The sequence below is a fragment of the Apodemus sylvaticus genome, chromosome 19, assembly GCF_947179515.1.
Source record: "Apodemus sylvaticus chromosome 19, mApoSyl1.1, whole genome shotgun sequence".
Lineage (NCBI taxonomy): Eukaryota > Metazoa > Chordata > Mammalia > Rodentia > Muridae > Apodemus > Apodemus sylvaticus.
In genome coordinates, this window is record NC_067490.1 from 25,499,066 (window position 1) to 25,526,881 (window position 27,816).

Consider the following 27,816-nt stretch of genomic DNA (forward strand, 5'->3'; position numbering starts at 1 on the left):
GGAAGGAAATATTGACACTGAGGCTTCCTGGACACCAGCCCTATCCGCTGCATTGCTTTCTAGCCCTGTAGTTCTCCGTGGTATCTGCCTAGCGGTCAGTCTTACATTAAGTCTATTATAAGTACTGTATCACAAGCTTTCTTTCCGTAGACGTGCAAAGTTTGCATCTGCAATATAAAGCTCCTTCGGCAAAATGTAAAGTTTGCCTTGTTACTAGGAAAGGACGCTCACTCCCACACCTCCGTCACCCCTACTTCCGGTTCACAGTTCAAGAGTCAGCCTACTTTCTCCTACCCGATGCCGATGCTTCAGCCCCATTTGCAGGAATATCTAGAGGCACAAGGAAATGAGAATTCTACTGACAGGGTCACTCCTAGTAGCGGGACAGGTTAGAGAGAGAGAGAGAGAGAGAGAATACCAAATGCAGAATACCCAAAGGCCACTAGCTCCATGTAGGTGAGATAGGGTTCGCTTTGAGGGGGATAAGGGGAGATAAAGTGTGTCTGTGTGAGAATTGCTCGCCTCTAATGGCTTGCACTCGTAGGTCCTCTAGTCTGCTATGGGTTTTAGATCAACATAAATAAGAGCCCCCCCCCCCTCCCGCGCGCGCCTGTTAGACATCCTAGGATAAACCTGGGCTGTGGGCGTGACCCCTGATAAATCTCTGTCCGGTCCTTTAGGTCTAGTCCTGAAAGAGAAAAGGAGCGTCAATACCGCTGCCTCGAGGCGTTGGGTTTTCCACTCTGAGTGAATCTGTGGTTGGTGGCTTGGTCCCACCAGAGACACCTGCAAAAAGCGGGTCCTGGGTAGAAACCGGTGAGGGAGAGGGTGTCTGCTGTAGTCACCGCAGTGCTCCCAACTCAGGACGTACAGGACCATGCAGGCGCCCTGACGGTGATTCAACAGGTTGCCGGGAGGACCCCGAGGCCCTGGAAAGAGTAGTGCTGTGGCGTGGTGCATTGGGTGCCAGGAGGGTCCCCAACGTTCTGGGAAAGCGGGGTGTTGTGATACCGGGTCCCTATGTCTTTGAGATCTTGAGTGTGAATCTTCGGAAGCGAAGAGGAGCGCAGCCCCCGCTCCATCCCACACCCCTTCTCCGCCTATAAATAACCCCAAGTGTCACTTCAAAGGGCACCAGGAGCCCGGGACGGGGGCTACCGAGGTCGGCCGGCCCCCGCACACCACGCCCCCCACCCCAGGCGACTTTGCATAAATAAACAAACCCCAGCCACGGCCCCGCAGGAGGCGGAGGAGGAGCGGGAGGAGGGCGAGGGAGGAGGGCGAGGGAGGGGCGCAGGAGATTAGTTTGGGAAGTAGCGCCCGGCGCTCATCCGATCCGCGCGGCCAAGCCGGCTGTGTCAAGTTACAGAGGCGCCGGAATCGGCCCCAGCGCGGCTCACTGCAGCCACGACCCACCTCTGCCCATGGGGCCCTGCATGCGCGCCCCTTCGCCCGGGGACTGACACCCATTCTCCCTGGAGACACAATACACCCAGAAGGACCCCGAGCGTCACACCAGCCCGAGGACTCTGCAGAAGCGAGAAGGGAAAAGAGCGGGGAACGTGGCCAGATCCCCGGACTTGGAACATTCTTCGAAATAACTTTTTTTCTTACCTTGGCGTACCCCGATCACGCCTGCTGGTGGCTCTTGGCTGCCCCCCCCCCCACTCCGACTGCACATTTTCGGTGCTCTTTGGCGAGCAAAGGAAAGGGGCGTCCTCTAGCCACGCTAACCCCATTTCCCCTGCCTCTCAGTTTGGATCGCACCTCCGGAATCTCGTCTTTATTTATTCTATTTATTTATTTATTGGCTCTCAAGACCCGAGGGGATGGTGGCGGAGCGTTCCCGCAAAGCGGCAGCCTCCGGCAACCGCGGCCCTGGGGAGCTGGGCTCGTCGGGGCCCGGGACGGTGGCGCTGGCTGAGCAGTGCGCTAGGCTGCCGAGCCCCGGGTGCTGCGGACTCCTGGCTCTGGCGCTGTGCTCGCTGGCGCTCAGCCTGCTCGCCCACTTTCGGACCGCCGAGCTGCAGGCCCGGGTGCTGCGCTTGGAAGCGGAGCGCGGGGAACAGCAGATGGAGAAAGCTATTTTGGGACGAGTCAACCAACTGCTGGACGAGGTTTGTGCCCTTTGTTGCTTTATCCCCATCCCGAAGCGCCCCCTCGCGCAGTCCCAGGACACCACGAGCCAGTGCGGGCCGGCGTTCTTTTTTTTTGCACGCTCGCCCAGGTTGCCTGTCCTAGAACTGTGGGCAGGGATCGCCGCTGAGCTGCCAGAGATCCAGAGCACCAGGCCGGCATGCGCAGGACCTCCCAGCTCCAGGAGACCCCCGGGTCTTGCGCTGGGGGCGCCCTACGCGCGCGGCGGTCAGGTGGAGAAAGGCAAGGCGCGCGCGAAAGGTGCTCAGAGGCCGCCTGGACTGGTTTCGGGGGTGGAGTGGGATGGGGATAATCTGGGGGACGCTTGTGAGGGATCTGGTCGTCCTGCCCGTTCTACGAGGGTGGGTGCTGCCTGGTTTTTATAGTCGCATTTGGAAGCAGGGCAAGAGAGTGAGCCATTTAAGGACGTAAAGGTCTCAAGCCGATTGTTCTTTGCTGGTCCCCGTTTGACCCCCCTCAGGGTCGTGTTAACCTCTAACTCTTGTGGCTGTGGTCTCTGAAATGGTCCTAACTCCAACCCTGCAAATGGGAAACGGATGCAGCTCGCTCTCGCGCGCTCTCTCTCTCTCTCTCTCTTCCCCAAATGTCTTCCTTCCCAGGTAGTTCAAAAGTTACTAATGCTGGGAGAATCCTGAGAGTGCGTGTGGCAGCGGCATCCGCCCTGGGGAGCAGGGGGTGTGTGGAAAAGGCAGACTCTAGTGGGGCAGAGTGTGGGTGTGGACGATGAGGGAAGCGGAACACACAAGATGGAGTGGGCTGGGGGCCTAAGAGAATCTGGAGAGCACAGTGAGAGGTGTGTGGGAGAGTAACCAATAGGGCTCTGCTAAAAGCCAGCCAACAGCTCTGGGCTTCAGTGCCCACCTTGGGATTTATTTGGATGCTGTGCAAACTGGGACAAATGCTGTCACCTCTCTGAGCTCTTACAGAATGATGGCAAGCATCAGCCAGACCTAACAGGGTTGGGTCTCTTGCAGTTAGGTTTTGGGGTGCCTTTTTTAAAAATAGTAATTCCCTAGATGGCCCCATGGGGGAAGTCACAGGCCACAGCATAGAGGGTGTCCCGCCACTGCTGCTACAGCCCATTGCCATGACTGGCCAGAACTAAGAAGGCTCAGTCAGGCCACCCACAGTTCCCTGGGCTTGGGGGCAGTCTCTCTGGCTGGTTGGCCGAGTGGGGGAGGGGCACCATGTGGACCGTGATGAGGGTGGCAAACACCTCCTCCTGTACATCCCCGTGCCTGGTCTCCCGTTTGTCTCTCATGTAGATGTCCCCCTGCTTCAAGCAAAAGGTTGTGTTTCCCCTGCTGACTCTTTGACCTTAGTTTAGCCTCTAGAACTGAGAAGCACCCCAAAGATGATCAGAAGTGGCCCCATTTTACAGACATGGAGGGGGGGAATCCAAGATCTTGAGATGGGCAGTAGGTTGTTCAGGGCTATATGGTGACATCCAGTGTTAGAGCTAAGCCTCCCTACCCTGCACCCATTGCTGAGAGCTAACAGCAGTGCGGTGGGAGACAACTGCCCCGGAGAACACTTCAGTCTTCCCGAACTTGAGTGGGACATAGAAAATGAGTAGACGCCATGTCTGGAGGGAAGCCGGCCAGGAAATGTCTTCTATACAGCATAAGGCGGACTTCCCGAGGAAGTGATTTTTTTAGGGCAAGACCAAGTGTGAACAGGAGTTTGCCTGGTTCAAGGGGTTAAGCATCAGGCTTTGTGCTAAGTAAGAGGACCCCATCACCACCCAGGGAACAGGTTCTGGAGGATGGAGCTAGAGGTTGGGGGCGGGGCTGCTTTGGGGCTGTGCATGACACCCTAAACCATGGGAACTGGGGAGGTGGAGATGGGCATACTTGAAGGTGAGGCTAGGTGCGATGGGCAACCCAGGTCAAAAAGGGACTACTAGATGGAGAAATGGGGAAATGGGACGCTACCAAAGGATTTGATGAAAGATGTTTATGTCCCTCAAATGGGAATGAAGGCTGACAGGAGGCTGTTTGGGGACCATGGCCAGGGGTGATGTTGGGGACAGAGCTAACTGGACTTGGTAGCTGCAGGGATGATGACACCTTGGAAGCAGAAGTCTGGGGTTGTTGGAGGGAGCTGTCCTGTCATGGAACCTGGCAAATATGGGGTCTGTAGTCTGGGGGTTACTGGAGGGGCACTCAAAGGCCACCTGCTTGAGACCACTAGCATATGTGACTTAATCTATTGGAATCAAATAAAAATCAAAGTGGAGTGTGTCCAGCACTCTAGTCTCACGGAAAGTGCTTGGCAAGACAGGGGAGCTGGTGACTGACTGGGCATCAGAATTCCTCCTTGCGGTGACAAAAAATAGCCTGCCTGGAACAACAGGAGGGAGAAGGGCTTACGTCGGCTCACGGTTCGGAGGGTTCAGTGTCTCTGGTGGGAGGGGCCAGAACAGTTCTCTGTGCCCCCCTCCCCCCAGCTGCAGGTGCTGCTCTGTCAGACATGTCTGTGCTAACTTAACCCTCTCTGGAATGGCGCTCACAGACACACCCAGAGGGGCGTGCTTTGAGGGTTTTCTTACTTCAGTCGGGTTGATAAGATTAAACACAATAGGCAGCTGTGAGACTATGGAAGTGTCTCCAGAGAAACTAGAGGGGGAACCACCCTCTGTCTCTCCTTCCCAGGGTTATTCTCCCACACATAAGCAATAAACAAGAGAGGAAGGGGTGAGCCCTGACCAGAGGGGCTCAGTGGGGAGAAGGGCTTGCTGAATCAGCCTCAAGACCTGAGTTTAATCTCTGGAACCCGCAGACTTATTTATATTCTAGGACAGGAGTACGTATGCATACAGACTCAAGCAAGAGCACCCGAATGTAGACACAGTGATGATAAATAATATTAACTAAAAAAAAAAAAAGTGGATGAGGCTAGACCAGGATGAGAGAGGGAGGGGCCATGTAGTTTTGTTTCAAAAACAGATTTGTGAAAGGGTTGGGAAAGGAGTCCCTGCCCTTCTGTTGACACAGGGAGCTGGAGGGCGTAGGGACTAAGATTAAATCCCCTGCCTCTGCGGGCCTAGAATGGATCTCACCACCCCCTGCAGTTAGGTTTCTTGGCTGCTACATCCAGGTTCCAAGTCCACTCTGGGTCTGCTGTGAGACCCTCAGGGGGTGGCAGATAGCAAGATGGACGGAGGAATGGCCCCACCAGCAGGAGAGGATGATGCCCCAAAGAAGAACCCCGCAGGGTCCTAGGGTAGCAATTCCTGGAGCAGAGGGGCCTGAGCACCTCCTTAAGGGAGGAGAGCAGGACTTCAGGAGGGGCCTGCACAGTGGTCTGCTGGTCCCCTGAAATCCAAGGAGACATGAAGTAGGCAGAGGACAGAGACAGGATTAGTAGGTCTGAGAGAAGGACAGAGCTGGCAGGGCGGACCAAGCAGAAGGGCCCAGTAGGAAAGGACACTTGGGAAGAAATGAGCCAGGTCAGATCTGAGGGGCTCCAGGCCACTGGTGGGTGGGTCACCACCTGGGGGTTGGGGGTTGGGTTTGATTCCCTGCCAGCGCCTCTCTGTGGCGTGGGACCCTTAATGAGTCCACCAGCTGCCTGAGAGTTGACTTCCTTGCTATGAAGAAAGAAACTGGAATGTCCCAAATGGAGAAAATCAGATGACACCTAGGCTAGACTGGGCAGGAGGTGGGGGTGGGGAGGAGAAGGGGGTGGTGGAGGGGAGGCAGGATTGGGATTAAAAACAACCAAGTTCATTTTGGAGGCCAAGGGCTAGGGATGGGCAGGGTCTTGCAGCCCTTGGCCTGTGGACACTGAGGGAGGCCCGATAGACCCCCACCCCAGTTACAAGGCTGTTCCCTGTACCCATGTTGTATTGTCCCTTGGAGTGGCTCATAGGATGCACCAAGACCACAGATACGGCCAGGATGGCACCTCCTGTCTTCCCCACTCCGCAGTGGCTGGCACTGCACTACGCCACTATATAGATAAGGAGACCAGTGTCGCTGAACCAGTGTCCCCCTGGCTCCCGTGACTCATTTCTTCCACCTTGGAGAATCCCTGGGAAAGGAAGTGGTAGAAACTTCCAGGCCAAGATGTTGACAGAGTGTGGGCAGACCCCCCACACCCCTAAAAAGACATGTTTATGAGAATGTCTCGCGTCTATAGGGTATGTGTACCGGGACCTTTTATTGGGCTATTGAGAGGAGAGATCAAAGCACTGACAACAAGATTAAAACACTAGGCTGCGGGTGGAGGTGGGCTCCGAACGGAGCAGGCTGGGTCACAGGGTGGGTCGTCTGTGCAGCGGTGGTCTGCGTACCTGACAACTGAGCCTCAGGACAGGCCTTAGGGATCCTCAAACAAAGCCCAGTACACCATTGAGTCCATCCCAGATCATGTCTGGGGACCTGGCTCTGCAATGGGAAGACAGGTCCAGAAGATTCTCTTCCATTAGCATCAAAGGGTCAGGACGGGGTCCTGCTGGAGGGACGAAGGAGGTCTGTCTCTTCCATGGAACCCTTTCTGGTCTCTGGTTAACTGCTAGCTCATTGGTGGGGTACTGATGGTCAGTACATGTTACATGTGTGCCTAGCCCCAGCTCCAGGGTTCTCAGCAGACACAGCCCCTGATCATAGTATCCTGTCATGCTTAGAGTCTTGCAGCAAAGCTCCAAGAAGCTTCGGAGAGCTAACGAGAGATGACGCCCAGTGTGAAGAGAGCCGTTCCATGATCTCAAGTTCTGTTTTGTTTGAAATAGCAGGTTTGCTAGGATGGATTAAGTCAGGGAGAGCCGTCACAGACTCTGGGCAGAGGCTTCTCAGGTAACTGCAGGCAAGACGAAGGCTCACTGGCTAACTAGCCCTTGCAGGAGGTGACAGGAAGTGAAAGTATCAGAACAAAGTCCTGCTGGTCACTCCCAGAAAGATGCCTTTCCCCTTTACTCCACATCCTTCTAGATTCTTCTCCGTGGCCTCTGGAGAGATCTCTGAAGCCATGAGAACTCCCTCACCCCCCTCTCATTTGCCCGGGGGCACTTCCTGGATAGGCCTAAAATGACATTTTTAAGAAAAACCAGACATAGCACATAGCGCTGGCTTCCCCAATCATCACTCAATGATTAGTTCTCCCTGAGCCTGGTCAGACCTCTCAGTCCTTCTCCATCCAGGACATCAGGCTATACTCCCAGCCCATTGGAGCCAATCCACAAGGAAAAGTCTACCAGCCATCTGTGACTTAGCCCCAGCTACCTGGGCCAGGCGTCCTCCTCTGTATAACCTTTAAATGTCCTGTCTCTCCATTTGTCCACACAAGCTAGTAAGGGGGGCACAGGCCCATTAGTCTCAGAGCTTATTATTGAAATGGTCTGGGACTTTGGAAGTGGTAGGCAGATTTTACCTACCGACTGATTTAAGATCCATGTGTGTGTACACGTGTATGCAGGTTTATAGATGTATAGAAACAAGAGGGAAGCCTGTTGTACCTCTGGTGTGCATGTGCGTGCGCGTGCACGTGCGTGCGTGCGTGCGTGCGTGCGTGTGTGTGTGTGTGTGTGTGTGTGTGTGTGTGTGTTGGGTGTGTCACAGGATCTCTCTCTCACTGGCTTGGAACTTGCCAAGTAGGCTAGGCTGACTGGCTAGTAATTCCCTAGGAATCTTCCTGCCTCTGCCTCCGCCCCCACCCCGTGCGCTGGGATTACAAGCACACACCCCACACCCAGTCCCTGTTTCTGATCTCAGGTCCTCAAGCTTAGGACACTTTTGCAACTGAGCTCACTCTCCCCCACTCTGAATCGGCGTCTTGCTAGAGGCTGGGGCAAGTGTCCTAGCCAACTGAGGGTCACATAGTTCCAGACCCAGCTGTGGCCTAGCCTTTGCTCCCACAGAGTCCCTGGGAGAGGGGCTTCACAGCACCGTATCCAGGCATCATGCCTGGCCCCGGCTGGAGGTTGCAGATGGCGCCTCATGATCGGTTCTGCCTACACAGAGCTGCTGGACATCTTCACCTCTGGCCCCCAATCCCCAGGTTGGTCAAGTGTTCCATCCACTCCTTCCCAGGCTGCTTGGCGACATTTTGCAGGGGGTGGGGGTGACTAGACAGACGACACAGCCAATCTCGGCACTTACAGCTATGTTTTTTGGGGACTTACTGTGGACCTGGCGCTCGCTGTTCAGAGCTTTGCGTCTTCTGATCCTCTGTGTCTGTGTCCAGCATTCCTTTTTCAGAGAGGAGCGGAAGTTGAAGCCCACAGAGGTCAAGTGGCTTGCTCAGGGTCACGTGGCTAGTGAATAGCAGTGACTGGCCAGCACGGCCACTAGTGTGTGCTTGCACCCAGGAAGAAGACCAGGAAGGCGCTCAGCCGGCCGTGCCTCCTACAGAGGAGAGGCTGGACTGAACTGGCGTGGCGCCTGGCTTGTGTTACTGGCCATCGTAAGGGTGTCTCCTAGAGCGCGATTTCTTCCTTCCAGCCTTGGTCAGGAAGACCCTAAGGAGAGTCTTCATCCTGTCCTGACCTCAGCCATACTGGGCTCTGCGAGGGTGGGTTCTTACTGCTCACACAAGGAGATGCTTCACCACAAGTGTGGGCTCATCTGATGGATGGCCAGAGCCGCATTCCCCGTTGCTTTGCTTTTGGGTGCACAACACACATTCTCTCCCTCTCCCTCTCCCTCTCCCTCTCCCTCTCCCTCTCCCTCTCCCTCTCCCTCTCCCTCTCCCTCTCCCTCTCCCTCTCCCTCTCCCTCTCCCTCTCCCTCTCCCTCTCCCTCTCCCTCTCCCTCTCCCTCTCCCTCTCCCTCTCCCTCTCCCTCTCTTTCTTCCTTTCTTCCTCTCCTTCTCCCTCTCCTTTTTCTCCTCCCTCTCCTCCTTCCTCTCCTCCTCCCTCTTCCTCTCCTCCTCCCTCTTCCTCTCCTCCTCCCTCTCCCTCTCCCTCTCCCTCCTCTCCCTCTCCCTCCTCTCCCTCTCCCTCCTCTTCCTCTCCCTCTCCTCTCTCCTCCCTCTCCTTCTCCCTCTCCTCCCTCTCCTTCTCCCTCTCCCTCCCCCTCCCTCTCCCTCTCCCCCTTCCCCTCCCTCTCCCCCCCCCTCCCTTTGTGTGTGCCTCTCTGGATCTCTCTATGTACCCTGATCTGGTCTTTCCTCAGCCAGTGAGGGGGAATAAACAGGCTCCCTCAGGGGAAACTGAGGTCCAGGGTTGGGGAATGGCTGAGCTAGGCTGGGAACACTCGGGAGGAGGCAGCTGGCAGCTGGGTTCCCCTGGCCCTGCAGCTGGGCACAGAAGGGGAGGAACCTCCCGGGAGAGGCAGGCCCAGCCTCCCCGGGGAACACTGGACTCCTGTCTCTCTTCTAGAGGCTATTGTGGGGTTCTGGGAAACCCCATGTGGCTGGAGTCCACTCCGGATGGGTCTCTTCAGCCCCTTCCTTTCCTGACCCAACCCCAGCCTCAATGATCTCCGAGGAAGGCAGCCTGGTTTTTCTTCCTTCTCCTCCCTGTCTTCTCCTTCCTCCCACCTCTCCTTTCTCAGACTCTCCCCGCCTGTCAGACTCCCCTCATTTTTACCTGGTGTGTTAGCTGCCGCAGGGAGGCCGGGAGGCGGGGATGCCCCAGCTGCTGTCCTGGGCCTCTGACACCCCTGAGAGTCCAATCATGGTTGTGGGCTGCACTCTGGATGTACTCCCAGGGTGGCTGCAGAGAGCCAGGCTCTGACTGGGTGGCTTGCAGAGACAAGGATGCTAAAGAGAATGGGGTATACAGGCATCGTGGGACCTCTCTTCCCTTGCCCTCTGGACCAGTGATAAGATTCCTTGGCCTTGAAGAAGGAATGGCTACCTGGGAAGCAGAAGAGTCTGCTGCCTCCAGGCCACCCCATCCCAAATATCACATTGAAAAGGAAAGAAGCCTTGAGCTGTATTAGGAATCCTCACAGCAGGCTTGGTTCTTGTGCTTACTTTCCCCCTGTGACGGGGAGTTCACTACCTTATATTATTAGGACTCATGGCTATTCCAGGGTTGGTCAAATCTCACTTGGAATGTGTTTTTCATCTTGTCAGAGCTCCAGACCCATCTGCCACCTGCCACCACCAGTCCCCAGCATGGATGACAAGCATCTAAAGTTAAACAGAGGGAGAAGGGCCTTGTTCCCTTACACAGGGTGATCTGTGATCACCTGGCCTCCAGCCTCCCTCAGACCTTACAGTCACATCCTGTCACAACTGATAGAGTTTAGTCCCATTGCCCTCAGCCCAGATATTGCTCACTGATGCTTGGGTTCAAGTCCAGCTGGGTTGTGTGAAATCGAAGTTGATCTCTCTCTGCCTTGAGATGCACCTCTCTAGAATGGGGTGATAATCATATCACCCACGAAGTGAGTCTTCCTAGCGTTAAAAAATTAGGAGCTGGGGAGATGGCTCAGTCAGTGAAATGCTTGCCAAGAAAGTGTAGATGCGCACTTTCTTGTTTTGTATGTTGTTTTGTTTTGTTTTGAGCCAGACATGATGGCATGTGTCTGTAACACTAGCCCTGGATGACCGGAAATAGGCAGATCCCTAGAGCCTCTGGCTAGCCGGCCTGGCCAAGTCAGTAAACCCCAGGTCCAATGAGAGACCTCAAATAAAAAAAATCATTAGAAAACAATTGAGAACCCCACGTGTGATATCCTGTGGTCTTTTAGACTCATGCACTTGCAACTGTACCTTCACATACACACATACACATTCACATATACACACACACATATATATGTATACATACACAATCACACACATATATACAAATACACACAAATACACATGTATAAATATTTATATATACATACTCATGTATACAAGGAAATATGTATTCATATATATACATACACACTCATGTGCACAAACATGTATACATATTCATACATATATGCACACATACTCATATGTACAAACAAACATGCATGCATATATATACATATATATGTACAAACATACATGCATACACACACACACACACACACACATACACATTGCGTGTAATTTTATACTATATCTTTTGCTTCAGGACTGGCCATGCTGGTTTCCCTTGAATCCTTGGACAAAAGACACACACACAGTTTGTTCCTTTACAACTTGCCTTCTTGGCACAATTGCTGGGCACTGATATCTCCTGCCTGGAAAAGCGTGCCCTTACCAATTTATTATATGTCTCCCCACCTGCCCTAATCTTCAGTGACTAGTCCTACCTAGCCCCTGTCAAACATGCCTGTAGTAGTGGCCACAGGCCCCAGCTCCCCATCCCCCTGACCCAAGACCTCACATGGCTGCTGTGTTGTCTCCCTCCAAAGCATGGAAGAAACTCCCTCTCCTTCCTTTCATCTGCCTTTTCCTCCTGGGACCTGGAAGTCCCGCTTGTACCTTCTGCCCAGCAATTGCTCCTGGGTTTTCTTTACTGACAAATCAAGAACCAATTGAGGAATAGGATCTTAGTATCAGAACCACCCTCTTCATATATATGTACATACACACCATATTTACAAACATACACGTATACACATACACACATATACATACACTCATATGTATAAAAATACATGCATACACATATATAACACACACACACAACCATTCACACAGAGTAAATGTGTTTTGAGACGCTCCTGGTATTTGACTAACATATTTTTATTCCCCTCTACCACAGACCTGGCATGAAGGATGTGGGCTCCAAGTCAGGCTTCCTAGGTTCTAGTCCGGCCCTCTTACTTAACCCTCAGTGCCTCAGTTTCCTGCTTGTGAAATGGGTTGTGAGGTCTGCGGAACGAATGGCTAGACTAGAAGTTTGTGTGGTTTCTGAGAGGGGTGACACTGTGCTGGCTTCCAGTCGTTCCCAGAGCCCTCACCTGGTTGTCAGCCTCAGCTGGACTGTCACCTCCCTGTGATGGGCCAGGGTGGTCTGTGACCAGCTCTTGGCCATTCACTCCTCTCAGCTACAGCCAACCTAACAAGGGACTGTGGACTGTCCTGCGTTACTCTATATCAACTCCCCAGGGTCTGCCTCTGGGTCCACTCGATTCTGACTAGTCTGCAAAACACATAGATGTGCCCCAATCCCTTTCTGGGTGGGGAAGGGAGGAAAGAGGGGCCATGTAAGGCAGTCTCAGCTCTGCCAATCCAGGACTCTTGTTCCTGGACCTGCCCCCTCAGTGGCCTGGCCTCATCTCTCTGGGTCCTTGAGGTGCTGTACACCCATGTAAAGACATTCTACAGACAACTCGAAGCCGGTTGAGGAACTTCCATAGCTCCTTGACTTCCCAGAGGCAGCAGGCAGACCTTGGGTTAGCTGGACTGTAGGACTTCCCTACAAGACGTCTGGAATGCTCACACACAGGTACAGGCATCTCCCTTCCCTGAGCTTGGGAAGAGGCTGCCACAGGCACCCAGAGACCCTTGCGCCCAGCCTGCCAGCACTGGGGTCTGTCATCTGTGATCAGGTGCCAAGCTCTTACACAGATTGGAGGGAGGAAGACAATTCCTTGGGCTCCTTGTGGCCCCCAGCCCTGAAGTGGTCTGGGCGAGTCTGTTTGAGGTTGAGTGGGTGTGGGTGGGTGTGTGGGTGTCTGAGTTTCCTCTGCTTTGATTTCACCCAGCCAGCAAGCAGATCGGCTGTAGCCCCAGGACTTGTAGCTGGCTCTTGGGCCGGTCCCTCTTTAAGCCTTCTTCAGTGCCGCTCCCCCACCATCTTTTGTGCCTCTCCCTCCCTAGCCCTCTTCTGTTTCTCCCCCTCCCCTCCCCGACTCCCCCACCCCCATCCCTTGCTGTTCCAGGTTTGGGCTACACAGCAGGCTTTGGGTTGCTAGTTTGAGCCTCTGCTGTCAACTGTGGGTACTGCGCAGGTCCAGCCCAAAGCTGCAAGGAGCAGGTCTCAGGGAAGACCAGAGAGATGCCTAATGTTTTCTGCGCTGGCAGCTTCTGATCAGAGTTAACTGGAGAGCCACGGGCATCATCTTCTTCTTTTCTTCCCAGGAGAGGGGTCCAGGGCAAGCCCAGGACTGTCAGTACTCACCCTGTTGGTACCCATGGATGGGTTGGGTACACTAGCCCCAATGTGACTGGCAGAAGAGGCAGAGACCCTCAGCTCAAGACAGGTGTGCGGGCACACCACACCCGCCAAGCAGTAACTAGACTTCCCCTAAGCCCGGTGTCTCCTTATGTCCTCTGTCCTTTCTGCTGTCCTGTTAATGCAGCAGATAATTAAGGCCACCCCCACTTTATGGCTGAGGGTATTGAAGCCCGGATGTTTTATCTATTGTTGAGAACTGTTAATGGGGAAGTCTGGCCCACCACCAAGCTCCTATCCACACTGCAAAGCCCCACAGAGAAAGCCCCACTGGAGTCCGTGCCTGCTCCAGATAGTCCCGAGGGCAGGTAGGAGCCATATGATTATTCATCACAATGAATTATTATGTGACATTTTTTCCCTTTAAATCTTATCACTATGGGAAGTGTAGAGTGTTTAATGTGAGTCGTTTAAAAAAAATCAGCCAGGTGGTGGTGGTATGCACGCCTTTAATCCTAATACTTAGGTGGCAGAGGCAGGTGGATCTCTATTAGTTTGAGGCTAGCCTGGTCTAGAGTAAGTTCCAGGAGAACCAAGGTTATACAGAGAAAAACCTGTCTCAAAAAACCTAACTAACTAAATGAATGAATGTATAAATAAGCAAATAAACAGATAGATAGATAGTAGATAGATAGTAGATAGATACATAGTAGATAGATGATAGATGGTAGATAGATGATAGATAGATAGTAGATAGATAGTAGATAGATAGAGAGTAGATAGAGAGTAGATAGATAGATAGTAGATAGATAGATGATAGATAGATAGTAGATAGATAGATAGTAGATAGAGAGTAGATAGATAGATAATAGATAGATAGATAGATAGATAGATAGTTAGATAGATAGATAGATGAATAAATCTTTGTGAGGAATGACCTGGAACTTGCTTTGTAAACCACATTAGCCTTGAAGTCACAGAGACCACCTGGTTCTGCCTTCTGCGTGCTGGGATTAAAAGCATGTGTCGCCAAGCCTGAGCTAAAATATTTTTGAGGCAGGGTTTCATGTAACTCAGGTTATCTTCAAACTTGGTATGTAGCTGAGAATGATCTTGAACTTCTGATCCTATTGTCTTCTGAGTATTTGGGTTAGAGGTGTGGACCGCCGTACCTAGTTTATTGTCTACTGGAGATTTAACCCAGGGTTCTGAACATGCCTGCTGTGTGTACACCGTCCAGGTAACGGTGTACATGTTAGCGCTTTGCTAACAGAGCTATATCCCACCTGCTTTGTTTTGTTGTTTTGGTGACATTTTGTCGGGGATGGTCTCATCGTATAGCCCAGGCTAGCCTCCAAGTTGCAATGATCCTCTTGTGTCTACCTCCTGTGCACAGGGATTATAGACATACCCCTACTGTACCTGGTATTAGGCTTTTATATTTTTCTTTCTGGTGCAGAGGATTTAAACCACAACCTCATGCATACCCCAGGCAAGCCCTTTACGCCACTGAGCTACAGCCCAACCCTGGAAGGTGTCACTCTCTACTACTAGTGATTATCCCTGATTCTTGCTGTTTTACTGCACTGTCTGCCTCAGAACCTGGGCGGTTGACAAGAGGCAACATCTTATTGTGCAGCCTCTGTCTGAGGGCAGACCCTGGAGTGACAGTCATACTGGGCCCCTGGCCTCACTCCCCACTCCCATCGGGATTCATGTGTAACAAATGCTTGGGTTGGGAAGTTGCGGTCCCTTTAAGGGTCCTGAGCTAGGACACGGGGAGCCACTGGCCCCTAAGCCTGAGCCGGGGCTCTGGGGAAGCAGTGGCTGCGTGGCATCTTCTTCCCTTTGATACTGACACCAGCGTTTTAATAGCTGCGACCCATCAGGCCGGTGGTGTTTCAGTGCTGGCCACACAGGGCATTCCAGGAGGTCCTGGCTGCCAGCCAAGACAGCAGAAGGGCCCCCTCTGTGTAGAGTGCTGGAGTCCGCCTCCCAACCAGTACTGCAGAGTGCCCCACCCACCTCCAGCCTTAGTCTGGAGTCTCTCACTAGGGCCTCCAATTCTGATACCTAAGAGGCCAGAGCTAGGGGGTTAAGCAACCAATGCTGGCCACTTGGAGGGTGTGCCTTGGTGACCTGGGTCACTCAGTCCCATCTGAGAGGGGTTGGCTAGCACCCTACGGCACCTGACTGAGTGAGTCACAGCCCACTGCAACAGGGCCCGAGTCAAGCTGACGGTGATGTCTGATATGTAAATAGCCAGGGCTTACTGAATGTCAGGCCCTGTTGTATGCACTGGGCACGCGCAATGATGAGGGACCCAGAAGATATGGTTCATCTTCCTGTTGGCGAAGGGGAGGCAATAAAGGAGAGAGAGAAGAAAATGTAAAGGAGAAAATGAAGTAGGGAAGGGGACAGGAAGCAAGGACGATCTTATTAGGGGCATGCCAGGTGGACAGCTAGAAAAAGAACATTCTAGAAAGGGAGCAATCACTAATGCAAAGGCCCCGGGCTAAGGGAAAGCCTGGAGAGATGGTGGCTCTGGCAGTGGTGGAGAGTGGGGCTGCTGGGCCCTGGTTGGCTGTAGGGTGCGGTTAGTAGGTTATCAAGGTCACTGGGCTCCAGATGTATCTGGAGCCGCTGGTGGTGCTGGGGTTGGGAGAAGGGCTCTGATGCCTGGTGTCTACAGGCAGAGGATGGAGGTGTTTACTGGTTGAGTGAGGCAGGGGGAAGTGGGAGAAACTGAGCTGGCTCTGATGGGACATGTATGAAAGGGATATAGGCAGCAGGCTCAGGGGCTTGGTCTTGGGACCCTCTTCTGAGATGGCTTGTCAGAAAAATAGCTGGTCATATGCCCCCCGAGGAAGGTCCCAGGCTAGAGATGGGGATATGGAGCTGTCTATGACCATTACAGTTGTCTAAATAAGAATAGATCTCATAGGTTCACATATTTGAATGCTTTGTCACCAGGGAATGAAACTGTTTGAAAGGATTAGAAGGATTAGGAGGTGTGGCCTTGTTGGAGGAAGTGTGTCACTGGGGGTGGGCTTTGAGGTTTCAAAGGGCCATTCCAGGCCCAGGTGCACTCTTTCTCCCTCCCCTCCCCCTCTCTCCTACTCTCCTTCCCTCCTCCAGTCCCCACTCTGCTTTCAGATCTCAGCTACTTTTCCAGCACCGTGCCTGCCTGCCTGCCACCAGGCTTCCTGACATGATGATAAATGGATTAAGCTTCTAAAACTCTAAGCAAGCCCCTGATGAAATTCTTTTTTTTTTTTTCTTCTACAGTCTCTTTGGCTATAGTGTCTCTTCTGTTGTCAACAGCAATAGAACACTGGCTAAGGCACTCATAGATAATATCGAAGATCTTAGACCAGGCAAGGTCTGGGAGAGCCAGTGTGTAGAGGACAGAGGTCAGGCCCTGGACCATGGCCCTGTGGCCTGCGACATTTAGATAGCGAGCAGACAAGATGAGAATGGCAAAGGAGAAAGAGGGGGAATGGCCAGAGGGAAAGAATGGGAATGTAGAAAGCATGCCTTCCTGGGAGTCAAGTGCAGAAAGTGCACAGAGGAGAAGTGTGTAAATACTGCTCAGGTCAGGAGGACAAGGGCTGACACCATCCTCAGCACGGCAGAGGGCCAGTCAGCCGCTGGAAGGCGCTCCTCTGCCAGGTGGCCAGGGGTGAAAGGTAGCCAGCTGGACTGGCTGGTTTTGTGTGTCAACTTGACACAAGCTAGCGTCATCAGAGGGGGAGGAGCCTCAGGTGAGGAAATGCCTCCATGGGATCCAGCTGAAAAGCATTTTCTTAATTAGTGATCCATGGGGGAGGGCTCAGTCCATTGTGGGCGGCACCATCCCTAGGCCTGTAGTCCTGGGTTCTAGAAGAGAGCAGACTGAGCAAGCCAGGGGAAGCAAGCCAGTAAGAAGCACCCCTCCATGGCCTCTGCATCAGCTCCTGCCTCTGGGTCTCTGCTTCCATTTCTGCTCCTGGGTTCCATCTTGAATTTCTGCCCTGACTTCCTTTCATGATGACCTATAAAATAAAGTAAAGGCTTCCTTCTACAAGTTGTCTTCCGTCAAGATGTTGATCACAGTAGAAGACAAACCAGGATAGACATTGTTACCAGACATTGTTACCAGGACAGACATTGTTACCAGGTTCGTGGAGGGGTCTGCTGTTTCCGGGAGGACTGTGGAAGGAGTTAGAAACTTAGAGCTGGCAAAACTGTTGAATACTTAGCTCAGTGAACTGGGGGGGTGGGGGGGTGGTTCTTGGGGGACTTTCTGTGGGGGGAGGGGCAGGGAAGCAGATGGTGATGGCAGTGTGGACAGTGGGGGGCCAGCTTGGGAAGTTTCAAAGAGAAGTCTGTGAATTCTTCAAAGACCCTGGTCATTGCTGTTCGTGTGATATTTTGAACTGAACATCTCTGGTGTATGGTCAGCTGTGATTCACAAGAGGCCCAGTAGCACTAAGGCACAAAAACCTTTATTTTACCGAAGCTCTTTAGCTAGAGCTGAGAATATAGCAGTAATTAAGAAGAGCCAGCATTGTCTTTGGGGGACTCTCCAGAGGGGGCCAAGGCTGCTTGCACTTCATGCAAACTTAGTAAATTCATTAGAGTCACCTGCTTATTGCTGGTCTTGGCAACATGGGAGCTTCCAGATTTTCAAAGCCAAGTATTGCAGCTAAGGCTTACTACTACTAGAGGATAGAGGAGATCATTGGTGAAGGCGCAGCCTCAGTTGTAGTAGAGACCTTAGGATTGAAGGGGTCATGGGGGAACCCAGGCCATTGGTAAAGGTACAGCCAGTGGAGATGCCCTGGGATGACCACCAAGGACAGAAGCAGTTGCACAGCAGAACTGGTATTAAGTCTATGAAAACCACTGTGTGTTCTGTGAATGGCAGAGCTGGAGAAAGGGAGTCTCAGTCATTCCCTGTGCTACCCAGGGCAACCTCCTAGCAAGGTATGGTGGTTTGAATAGGAATGGTCCTATAGATTCATGTATATGAATGCCTGGCCCATTATGGAGTGGCACTTTAGCAGATGTGGCCTTGTTGGAGGAATCATGTCACTGTGCTTTGAGGTCGTGTGTGTGTGTGTGTGTGCATGCTCAAGCTACGCTCAGTGTGGTGCACAGTCTCCTTCTGCTACTTCCAGACCTAAATGTAGAACTCCCAGCTCTGTTTCTCTAGCACCGTGTCGGCCTGTATGCTGCCATGTTTTCCACTATGATGATAGTGGGCAACCCCACCTATCTCTCTTCTGCCCAGCTATTGGCTTTATCAGAATTAACTTGGGGCCATGGTCACAGTGGCTACTTGCAGACTCCAGGTCTTGGGGGCCTGCACTTAGCATTACAATAGCTAAACAAAACTTTTACTCTGCATTGTAAAAATTATTTAATGCCAACCTGGGGTTTCCACCCTGCCTTAGCTAATTAAGTTCCCAGATGAAAGACACACACAACCTTTATATTTTCAATAAGCCTCAAACAAGACAAGAGTTGGGCAGATACTACTCTCTATGTTGTTAGAATCTACTCTCCTACTGATAACCCTGAGTTATTGTCTACTGTTTTATCTGCTCTGAACTCCTCAGGGCCACGTCCTCTTGACTCCTAACCCATGGCCGCTTCTCCTCCCTTGCCCTGCCTTCTTCTCTCCTCAACCCCACCTAACTCTCTTCTGCCCAGCTATTAACTATTGGCATCTTTATTTACCAATCAGAATTAACTTGGGGAGGGGGGCATGGTCACAGTGGCTACTTGCAGACTCGAGGTCTTGGTGGCCCACACTTACCATTACAATAGCTAACAAAAAACCAAACCTTAACCAACTACAAGCCAGCCCCAATTAAATGTTTGCCTTTCTAAGAGCTGCTGCCTTCATTGTGGTGTCTTTTCACAGCTATGGAAACCTTAAGACACAAGGCTCACTTAAGAGTCCTGGGTAAAGAACACAACACACTGCTGTCTACAGAGAGGGCACACAGACAGATACTGGTCTCCAGAAACAGTCTACCATGTGCGGCCATTTTGCACAAACATGTTTGACTGTCATCATGCACATGCAACTCTTGGGGTTCCACCGCTTGGGGCCTTCCAGATTGACTCTGAGATTCCAAGAGATCTCAAGCAAACAGTGACAATGTGTCATCTGTCACTAGCTTAATGAACATGGACAGAAGCCCAAGGAGTCTTCACACAAATACACTCATATATCAATGGTTTTCACTGATGACAGTGCACTTGAAGAACTCAACACCAAATATGATGTCTGTACTGAGTAGGCTGCGCTCCGCGCATAGCTTTGAGCACAGAGAAGGGTGTCTCAGGCCTGCTCAGCATCCACAGCCCACCATCACCCACCCTTGTCCTCCTGCCTAGGCTAACCTTGTGGCAGTGAGTAGAACGGAAAGCTTTGTCCCTGCCCAGGTACCCAGCTGGAGAAGGAAAACAATTACTGAGGGCTAAGAAACATGTGCCTTCAAGCCACCTTGGGTGACTAGTTCAGAGGACAGGACGGTGGGAAGAACCTACTGTAGATACCAGACAGTGAGAAGCCTTATCCTGTATCTTGTCTTCTATATGAGGAACACTTGAGAGCTCTTCAGAGGCTATCAGGATTGTCCATGTGGGCAGTGGAGGGTCATGAACTGCCAGGCTTTCTCCCTATGACCCCTCACCTCCCCCCTCCATCCCTTGGTTGGCTCCTCCCCCCAAATACCCTTCCCTTTATCCCCCATGCTGGCTTTCCAGGGCTGTAGCCTTATGAGAGCCTGATGATTTTTCTTGTCTTTTTGTGCAGAGATGGAAGTTCTACTCACGAAGGCGCCGGGAGGCCCCGAAGATGTCTCCAGGATGTAACTGCCCACCAGGTAAGGAACCTTTGAGTGAATGTGTGAATGAGGAGCACATGAGTGAATTCAGATTGGCGATCTTGGTCAGGCACCACCTCTCAGAAGTTCTCCTTGTATTCCTGTGCAAATCGGCTACCTCCTCTTATTCGGTTACTTTCCATCCTCCCGTGGATGCATCTGTTTGTCTTCCATCCTTCTCTCCTGTCCCTCCTTTTTCCCATTCCTCTCCTCCTCCACCCGTTCATGCACCATCCACCATTCATTAATCTAAGCCTGCACCCATTCACTAATTCCTCTGTACACCCGGAAGTCTCTGACATGATCAAGTGAAAGCATAGCATTCAGTGGATGTGGCCATGTTCCGAAATTCATGACAGGGGCCATGAAATTCAAACCAGTCCAGCAAATGTGGACCTTCATCCCAGCATCCCACCGTGGTACTTCAATTTCTGAAGGCACCATAAGCGTATATGAATATCTGTCACCTGGATGGATAGATGGATGGTCCTGTGGTGCTGAAGGTATAGCCTGGATTCAAATTCTGCTTTGGCTATCTTCTGACCTTGCATGAGTACATCCAGGATGCCACAGAGCCTTGGCTTATACAGTCCACCCTCAACCATTCTCTCTCTGTGCTCAAAGCTGTGTGCAGAGCACCTGCTCAGTGCAGACATCATATTTGGTGTTGAGTTCTTCAAGTGCACTGTCATCAGTGAAGACCGTTGGTATATGAGTGTATTTGTGTGAAGACTCCTTGGGCTTCTGACCATGTTCATTGAGCTAGTGACAGATGGCACATTGTCACTGTTTGCTTGAATAACTACACTGGGCTATAAAACCCCTTGAAGGAACAGAAAAGAAAAAGATTTAGGGAGACAGAGAGACGTACTTAAATAATTGCCAGAGGCTTTGCCCTGCCCAGGACCTCCTAGTGCACACTGAAGCTTCTTAGCTAACAGTGGAGGGCAAATGGTCCTTGGAAAAGCTGCCCCTGAGCTCCTGGAAGGGCCTCCCCTGCCTTCAGAACCCTCTAGAAACCCTCTACAGGTTCCGTGAGCCAAGGAAGAGAGTCAGGCAGATGTTAAGTGTGCTATTTGACTTTTCACTTGTTGTAACCAAATGCCTGGCAAGAAACACCTTAAGCTATCAAGGGCTTGTTTTGGCTTACAGTAGAAGGAAGTACACAGTCCATCGTGGTGGGCAAGGCGGGATCACAGGCTCAGTCCCCGTCTGTGGTAGCAGTGACTGCTTGTTGTGTCTCAGCAGAGCAGAGAAACTTGTCATGTCTCAGCTATCCCAGGGCTGTGGGATGAAGCCCAGGGTGGGTCTACCTTCATCAGTTGAGCCTCTCTAGAAATGCCCTCACAGACACACCCAGAGGTCCCCCCACCCTTGGTGATTCTAAACCCACTAGACCCGACAGTGATAACTAGCCAGCCTGCTGCACATATAAGCAGTGGAGGTTCATGGTGGCCAGGTGTGAACGGGCTGGTGCGATATCCAGATATGAGGCTATGATAAGGTCCCATCACAAGATGCTTGCCTGGATTAATTAAAATGGTGTCCAGAGCCCTAGGAAGCCAGAGCTCTTCTATCTGGGCTCAGGGGATTGGGCACTGGAGTCCAAGAACACTTTCTGCTAGATCCATGAGCTGCCAAGGTTAACGAGCTAAGACACCAGTGATGGTGGGGTGATAGGCACTGGACAGGTTTCTGGGGCTACCCAAATTCTGTGTGATTGTATCTGTTGTCTTAGACAGGAGTGGTACTTTGGAAAACAGGTTTGAATTCTGTCTCTGACATTTACCAGCTGAGTAGCTCCCTTCAGAGTGTCTGATCTTTTCTGCACCTCAGTTGCTTTGTTTGAAACAAGGATAAAGGCCACTTGGCAAATACATGGGAGAGATCAATGGGCTTGTTATCTGACTTGTTAGTGCCTTGCTTGAGGTGGAGCTTCATCATCATCATCTTTATCTTCATCATCATCTAACTTCCCCAGCTGTCTCTTGTCTGTCAATGGTACACCAAAATTCTCTTCTAAACTGCTGTATACTGGCATTGGGGGCAAGTATTGGCTGCATGTTCAAGGCCATGGTAGTTACCTGCCCCTGCTGACTAGGGAAAGAATTTCCCTTGATAGGAATCTCACACCTACTCTGCCTAGCAGCCATTCTTGTCACTGTCCCCAGGTGAGCACCTACTGTGTGCGAGCAGTGTGCACTTCATATTTGGGGGCTGAGCTCTCGCAAGATGCTGAAAAAATGGCTAGGAATGTAAAGTACTTGTCTAGCATGGAACACTGGGCTCCATTCCTATCATGTGTGTGTGTGTGTGTGTGTGTGTGTATGTGTGTGTGTGTATGTGTGTGTGTGTGTGTATTTATCTATTCCTAGCATGTCTATTTATACCTGTGATATCTATATATAATGTATGTGTGTGTAGTGGCTTGTTCCTATAATTCTAGCACTCAGGAGGTGGAGGCAGGAGGATTGGGAGTTCAAGGCCAGCCCCTAATTAATTCATAGTGAGTCAGAGAGGCTAGCCTGAGACTCATGACATGAGATCCTCTTGTGAAGAACAAAACAAAACTTGTGCTTAAAGAGGAGGGTGAACTGAGCATTCTAGATCCTTGCAAGACCTCCAATGGGTCAGGAAAGCACTCCCTGACCCCTACCTGTACCTGAGCCCTTCATTTTAGGTCATTGTCATGGGGTCAGAGTTTACAAATCTCTCCATGGCTCCTGATTGTGTATTGCAATCGTAAAATATACAAACAACAAAGGATTACACACCTTTCTCCTACTAGCACTTAATATTGTCCCTGTATATCCCTGTATACAATAGGTACTCAATGGGTATTAATAAACAAGTGGTTAGATTCTTCCTCATAGTTCACCCACCATTAGTATACCTCACGTGTGTTATCCTGCCCTATACCCCAAGTCTTGCCTGCCCTGAAATTCCCTCTGTTGGTCACAGCAAATAAACACTTTCTTTCTGCCTACAGTGGCTGATGGATCAGATCCTGCTGCCCCAAATCCATGCCTGCCCCCTTTGGCTTTTGTGGTTGAGAGAATCTAAAGCTGGAGTCCCGTGGTGGGTGTGCCCTTCCCTGTGGCAGCCCCGGGTCCCTGGGCGGCATCCAGAAGGCTCAGGACTCACAGTCGAGGGCAGAAGACCTGCCTCCTTCCCTTCCTACACTGACCTTGCCAGCATCCTCCTGAGATCCTCCCTGCCCCAAAATAGCTCTCCCCCAGCATCCTGCCCACAGACACTGTTTGCCAGGGCAGTGATGGGCTCGCAGGCTCAGGGCAGGATGCCAGAGGTCAGGCCTCAGGGAGGAGGGCCAGAAGCTAAGAAATGGGTGTGGGCCCTTTGCAAAACATACCGGGGCGCGGGGAGGGTCCTGAGAACAGATATATATACCGTGGGATTTCCTAGACCACTTGAAGCTAGTACAAAGATCAGGGAAATTCATACATTCTCTGTCCCGGTTCTTACTAATAGGACAATATAGACTTCAGCTGGCAAGGAAATAGCTCCTTCTGGAGAGTGCTGGGGCTGGGTGGGGCTGGGTGGGGCTGGAAACAGGAGTGCCTCTGTGGGACCCATCCTTCTGCCTAAGACTGGTCTCTTAGTGGACTGGGAGGGTGGGGCCGTGAATATCAGACTGGTGGCAGCAGTGGGAACATGGGGTGATGTAGTCCTTGTCAGCCCCAGTACAGGCCTGTGCTTAGACGAGGGATGGAGGGGAGAGGAAAGGTGCTTTGGCCAGTCTGGGGGCACAGCCACCACTGCGCCATTCAGACAGTCTGTGAGGAGCCCTATGATGTACCAAAGAACCCTGAGAGGCCTGGAACACAAGACCAATGTCACCTGGGAGGAGACCTTCCAGGTTTACCATTCAGAACAAAGGAAGCAAGCCAGAGGTTACACACAGTAAGGGTCCAGGCTCATCAGCTGCCACAACCAAAGGCTAAGTAAAGGGACTTCTAGGGTAAATATCTTTTACTGAGCATGTCACCGTGGGAGCATGGTGCAGGGCAGGGAGGCAGCTCTGCAGTCTGTGTCCTGGAATTTCTTCTCCAAGGTCTGGAAGGTTCTTGAGCAGTATGAAAGGAGAGGGAATGAGCGGGGAGGAGATGGTCAGAACTTGAGGAAGAGCCGTACTCCAGTCCTGTTCACCTACGTCTGGCAAGACCCCAGTAATTAATGGAATGGAACAGAAAGCCAGACAGACTTGTGCTGGATGGTTAATGTACAGACAAGACTTTTTTTTTTTTTGTATGTTTGGTTGGTTGGTTGGTTTTTTGAGACAGGGTTTCTCTCTGTAGCCCTGGCTGTCCTGGAACTCACTCTGTAGACCAGGCTGGCCTCCAACTCATAAATCCATCTGCCTCTGCCTCCCAAATTCTGGGATTAAAGGCGTGTGTCATCACCGCCCAGCTCAGATAAGACTTTTAAAGGTCATGGTCTATGCCTGTACTGTCAGCACTGGGGAGTGGGAAGGAGGGTCAGGGGTTCAAGGTAGGCCTCAGCCAAATAGCAAGTTCAAGACCGGCCCCCAACTCAAAAAGTCAATAAGTAAGTCTGTATTTCGACAAAGGTGGGAGAAACAACATTGAAGATCCACCAACAGGTCACAGGATGTTGTAGGGAACACCCAGAACCAAAGCTTCCAGGAAACAGGAGATGGGTGCATCTGGAGCTGACCCGCAGTTTAAGGAACTTGGAGCCCTGAATGATGGCAGGAAACAGATGAGCAGGGATCAGGGTAGAAAGAGATGTCAGACCTGCAAAGAGCCAGGCTCTGTCCCCATATTAGGGACATGTCACACCCAAACCAGAGCATTGGTAATGACTGCCTAGTGCTGGGTTGGTTGGTCATCTTGCATCCAGAGTAGCAGACCATGTGGTAATCGCTAATAATGTCTGCTTAGCAGAAGGTGTGGTAATCGCTTAATAATGTCTGCTGTGGGTGCAGAAATGGTGAGCTGCTGGACCTCGCACTCAGGCTGTGCTTCCTCACAGAGCATGAATGTAACATCAGGGAAGGTTTGGGGAGGAAGGATGTGGTCCAGTCCAATGTGTCCTTCAGAACAATGAGTTGTTGTGCTGCAGATGATGCCTCCAAGGGCAGGAACAGCCCCTTCCAGCACCAAAACTTGTGATCCTAGGAATAGGCCTTTGTTTTCTCAAGACCCCTTATTTGTGCCTGGCTAGGAACAGCTCCCACCCCCAACCCTCCAGCCTTGGTTATTTTCCAAGGGTGGTGACAGCTGCTGCCACACACCCTAAACCTTTTCTTTGGCTAGCCCTGCCCTGTTTTGCCTGGCTCCTGACTGTTGCCCCCAACAGCCAACATGGGTAGAGCCTGTGGCCAGGGCTTTGGTCTCAACTAGATTCCTGTCACCACCTCCGAGTGGCAGCAGAGCAGATCCACAGCCAAGAGGCCTGTCTTTGAGGCCCTTATTTCAGTTTTAGCTTAACCAAGCAATGGGAGACTAGAGACGAAAGGATCCCTTGGCACGACTGCAAAAGAGGACTGATTGTAGAGTGAGCAGTTATAGCAGGGATATCATTCAAACTAGAGCAATGCCATCTTCCGGAAGCTCCAAAACTCTGCTGAACCTGCAAATAATTGTCAGGTTACTTCTGAGTCATCTTAGGCCATGAAGCGATTCCTTGTACTCAGCTACTAAGGAGCACTACTATGTTACAGGCCTGCTGACACCATTGATATTCAAACTCACCCTGCTTCTGTGATTGTGGTTCTCCTGCACTCACAACCCAGTACCACGCCTACTTCCTGTCTCCAGCCTGAGCTGTGCCAGCCTCCCGCTGTGCTGTTCCTCTGTTCTATCAGTAAACCTGGGCCGGAACTGGAACTTCTAGACCCTGCATCACCCTGCCCCGCCGGCCCTGCCCGCTTCTGTTTCTGTTGTCACCTACTCCCTGCTGAGCTCTTCAGTCCTCCCGTCCTTCAGTGTCCCCGCTACAGCACCTTGCATCCACCACCTCGCACCTCAGCCATGTCCCTTCCTCCTGCTATGTGAGCATGTCCAGTGCTTCATAGACGCTCAAGTGTGTAATCCACGCATCTCTAATACGAATCGCAAACAGACCCAGAGGCTCGTGCCTGCTGTGGTATCTCCTGGGCTACACTCACTAGCTAGCTGATGTGGGTGCCGTAGGTGCTTGAGAGCAGTGTCAGCATGGGGATGACAAAGTGGGAGCGCCCTTTGGTGGGCCTGGGAGATGCTCTGCAAGTCAACCCTGCTGGTGACCTCCTCAGCGCTTCACAGCCGTGCCTCATAGGCTATTCTTCGACAAGGGGTGCTGTCTTAGTCAGGGTTTCTATTCCTGCACAAACATCATGACCAATGAGCAAGTTGTGGAGGAAAGGGTTTATTCAGCTTACATTGTGGAAACATTGCTGTTTATCACCAAAGGAAGTCAGGACTGGAACTCAAGCAGGTCAGGAAGCAGGAGCTGATGCAGAGGACATGGAGGGATGTTTCTTACTGGCTTGCTTCCCCTGGCTTGCTCAGCCCGCTTTCTTATAGAACCCAGGACTACCAGCCCAGGGATGGCACCACCCACAAGGGGCCCTCCCAACTTGATCACTAATTGAGAAAATGCCCCACAGCTGGATTGCATGGAGGCACTTCCCCAACTGAAGCTCCTTTCTCTGTGATAACTCCAGCCTGTGTCAAGTTGACACACAACCAGCCAGCACAGGCTCACACCTTCAGCCATCGTCTTCCCCCACATCAGGCCTCCCCAAAATTCTGCAAGTTACCCAGTATCTAAGCAGGTTTTAAAAACTTTACATGTGTGCATGCACACCCACATGTGAACATGCATGTAGAAGTCACAGGGCAATTTGCAGAGATCAGTTCTCTTCTTCCACCATGTGGGTCTGGGGGTTCCAAACTGGGGTCACCAGACTTGATCAGGGCCTCTCCCTGCTCAGCCATCTTGCTGGGCATAGGAGGACTATTTGAATCCACCTTTCCCCTCATGTCACATCAGTCACAAGTGCCACTGAAAGATGACCTGGACACCCATGACTATAATTCTCTAGCCCTGGCACTCAGGGGAGATTGCTACAAGTTGGAGACCATCCCGTGAGACAGTACCTCAAAGAAAAAAGAACCATTGGGTCCATTGTTGATCTCTCCGTACCCACAAGCACCACTTTGTCCAGACTGCCACTGTGTGTCACCTCCCTGCCACCTCCAACACTTCACACAGAAGCCAGATGGTGTGTTTGAAGTCAATGCACAGCTCTCGCTAACCCAGCACTTAAGCGTCCCCATGTGACCCTTAGGATAGAGACAAAAATCCTCAGTACCCTTTACCCTTTTCCTTCATGTATTCCCAAGCAGGCCCCTGGGGACATTTGTATTGCTGGTGACCTGACCACTCTGAGAGTGCCAAGGCTATGGAGCCCTGGCCTCCTGGAACAGGGATGCTGGGCCTCAGAGATGACCAGCCCAGAAAGCAGGTGCAAATTTAAGATGTTTCCTTGTCAGTCCAAGCCCTTTGGGCCCTGAGGAGGTCGGTTTTTAGTGTGGAAAGGGCTCTGTGTCGCAGAAGCCCCTAAGCAGCATCTCCTGCCCGCCTTATAGAAAGGAAAGTGAGCGTGGGAGAGCCCCAGCGGCCCACAGCCGTCGAGTGGCTGGGTACTGCCTAGCTGCAAGCGTGCAGTGTCTGCTTTTTCCCCCTGCTCTTGGCCTGTTTTAGGGCCCCTGAGGGAATCCTCTGAGGCTCATTTCTTCACCATTTCCTCCTGAA

The 27,816-nt window shown here is 51.8% G+C and overlaps 1 protein-coding gene across 1 annotated transcript; it reads left to right on the plus strand.

Moving 5' to 3' along the window:
• The first annotated feature begins 1,300 nt into the window (after positions 1-1,300).
• Positions 1,301-27,815, plus strand: LOC127670144 (collagen alpha-1(XIII) chain-like). Its single transcript, XM_052164459.1, has 4 exons — positions 1,301-2,117; positions 19,965-20,034; positions 27,651-27,704; positions 27,766-27,815. Exons 1-4 carry the CDS (start codon positions 1,830-1,832, stop codon positions 27,813-27,815), a joined length of 462 nt encoding a protein of 153 aa, XP_052020419.1. The 5' UTR covers positions 1,301-1,829.
• Position 27,816: the final 1 nt, after the last annotated feature.

Coding starts and splice junctions, on each gene's coding strand:
- LOC127670144 (XM_052164459.1), top strand. CDS start 1,830: ATGGTGGCGGAGCGTTCCCGCAAAGCGGCAGCCTCCGGCAACCGCGGC. Junction 2,118..19,964: donor TCAACCAACTGCTGGACGAG/GTTTGTGCCCTT, acceptor CTTTTTGTGCAG/AGATGGAAGTTCTACTCACG. Junction 20,035..27,650: donor AGGATGTAACTGCCCACCAG/GTAAGGAACCTT, acceptor CCCGCCTTATAG/AAAGGAAAGTGAGCGTGGGA.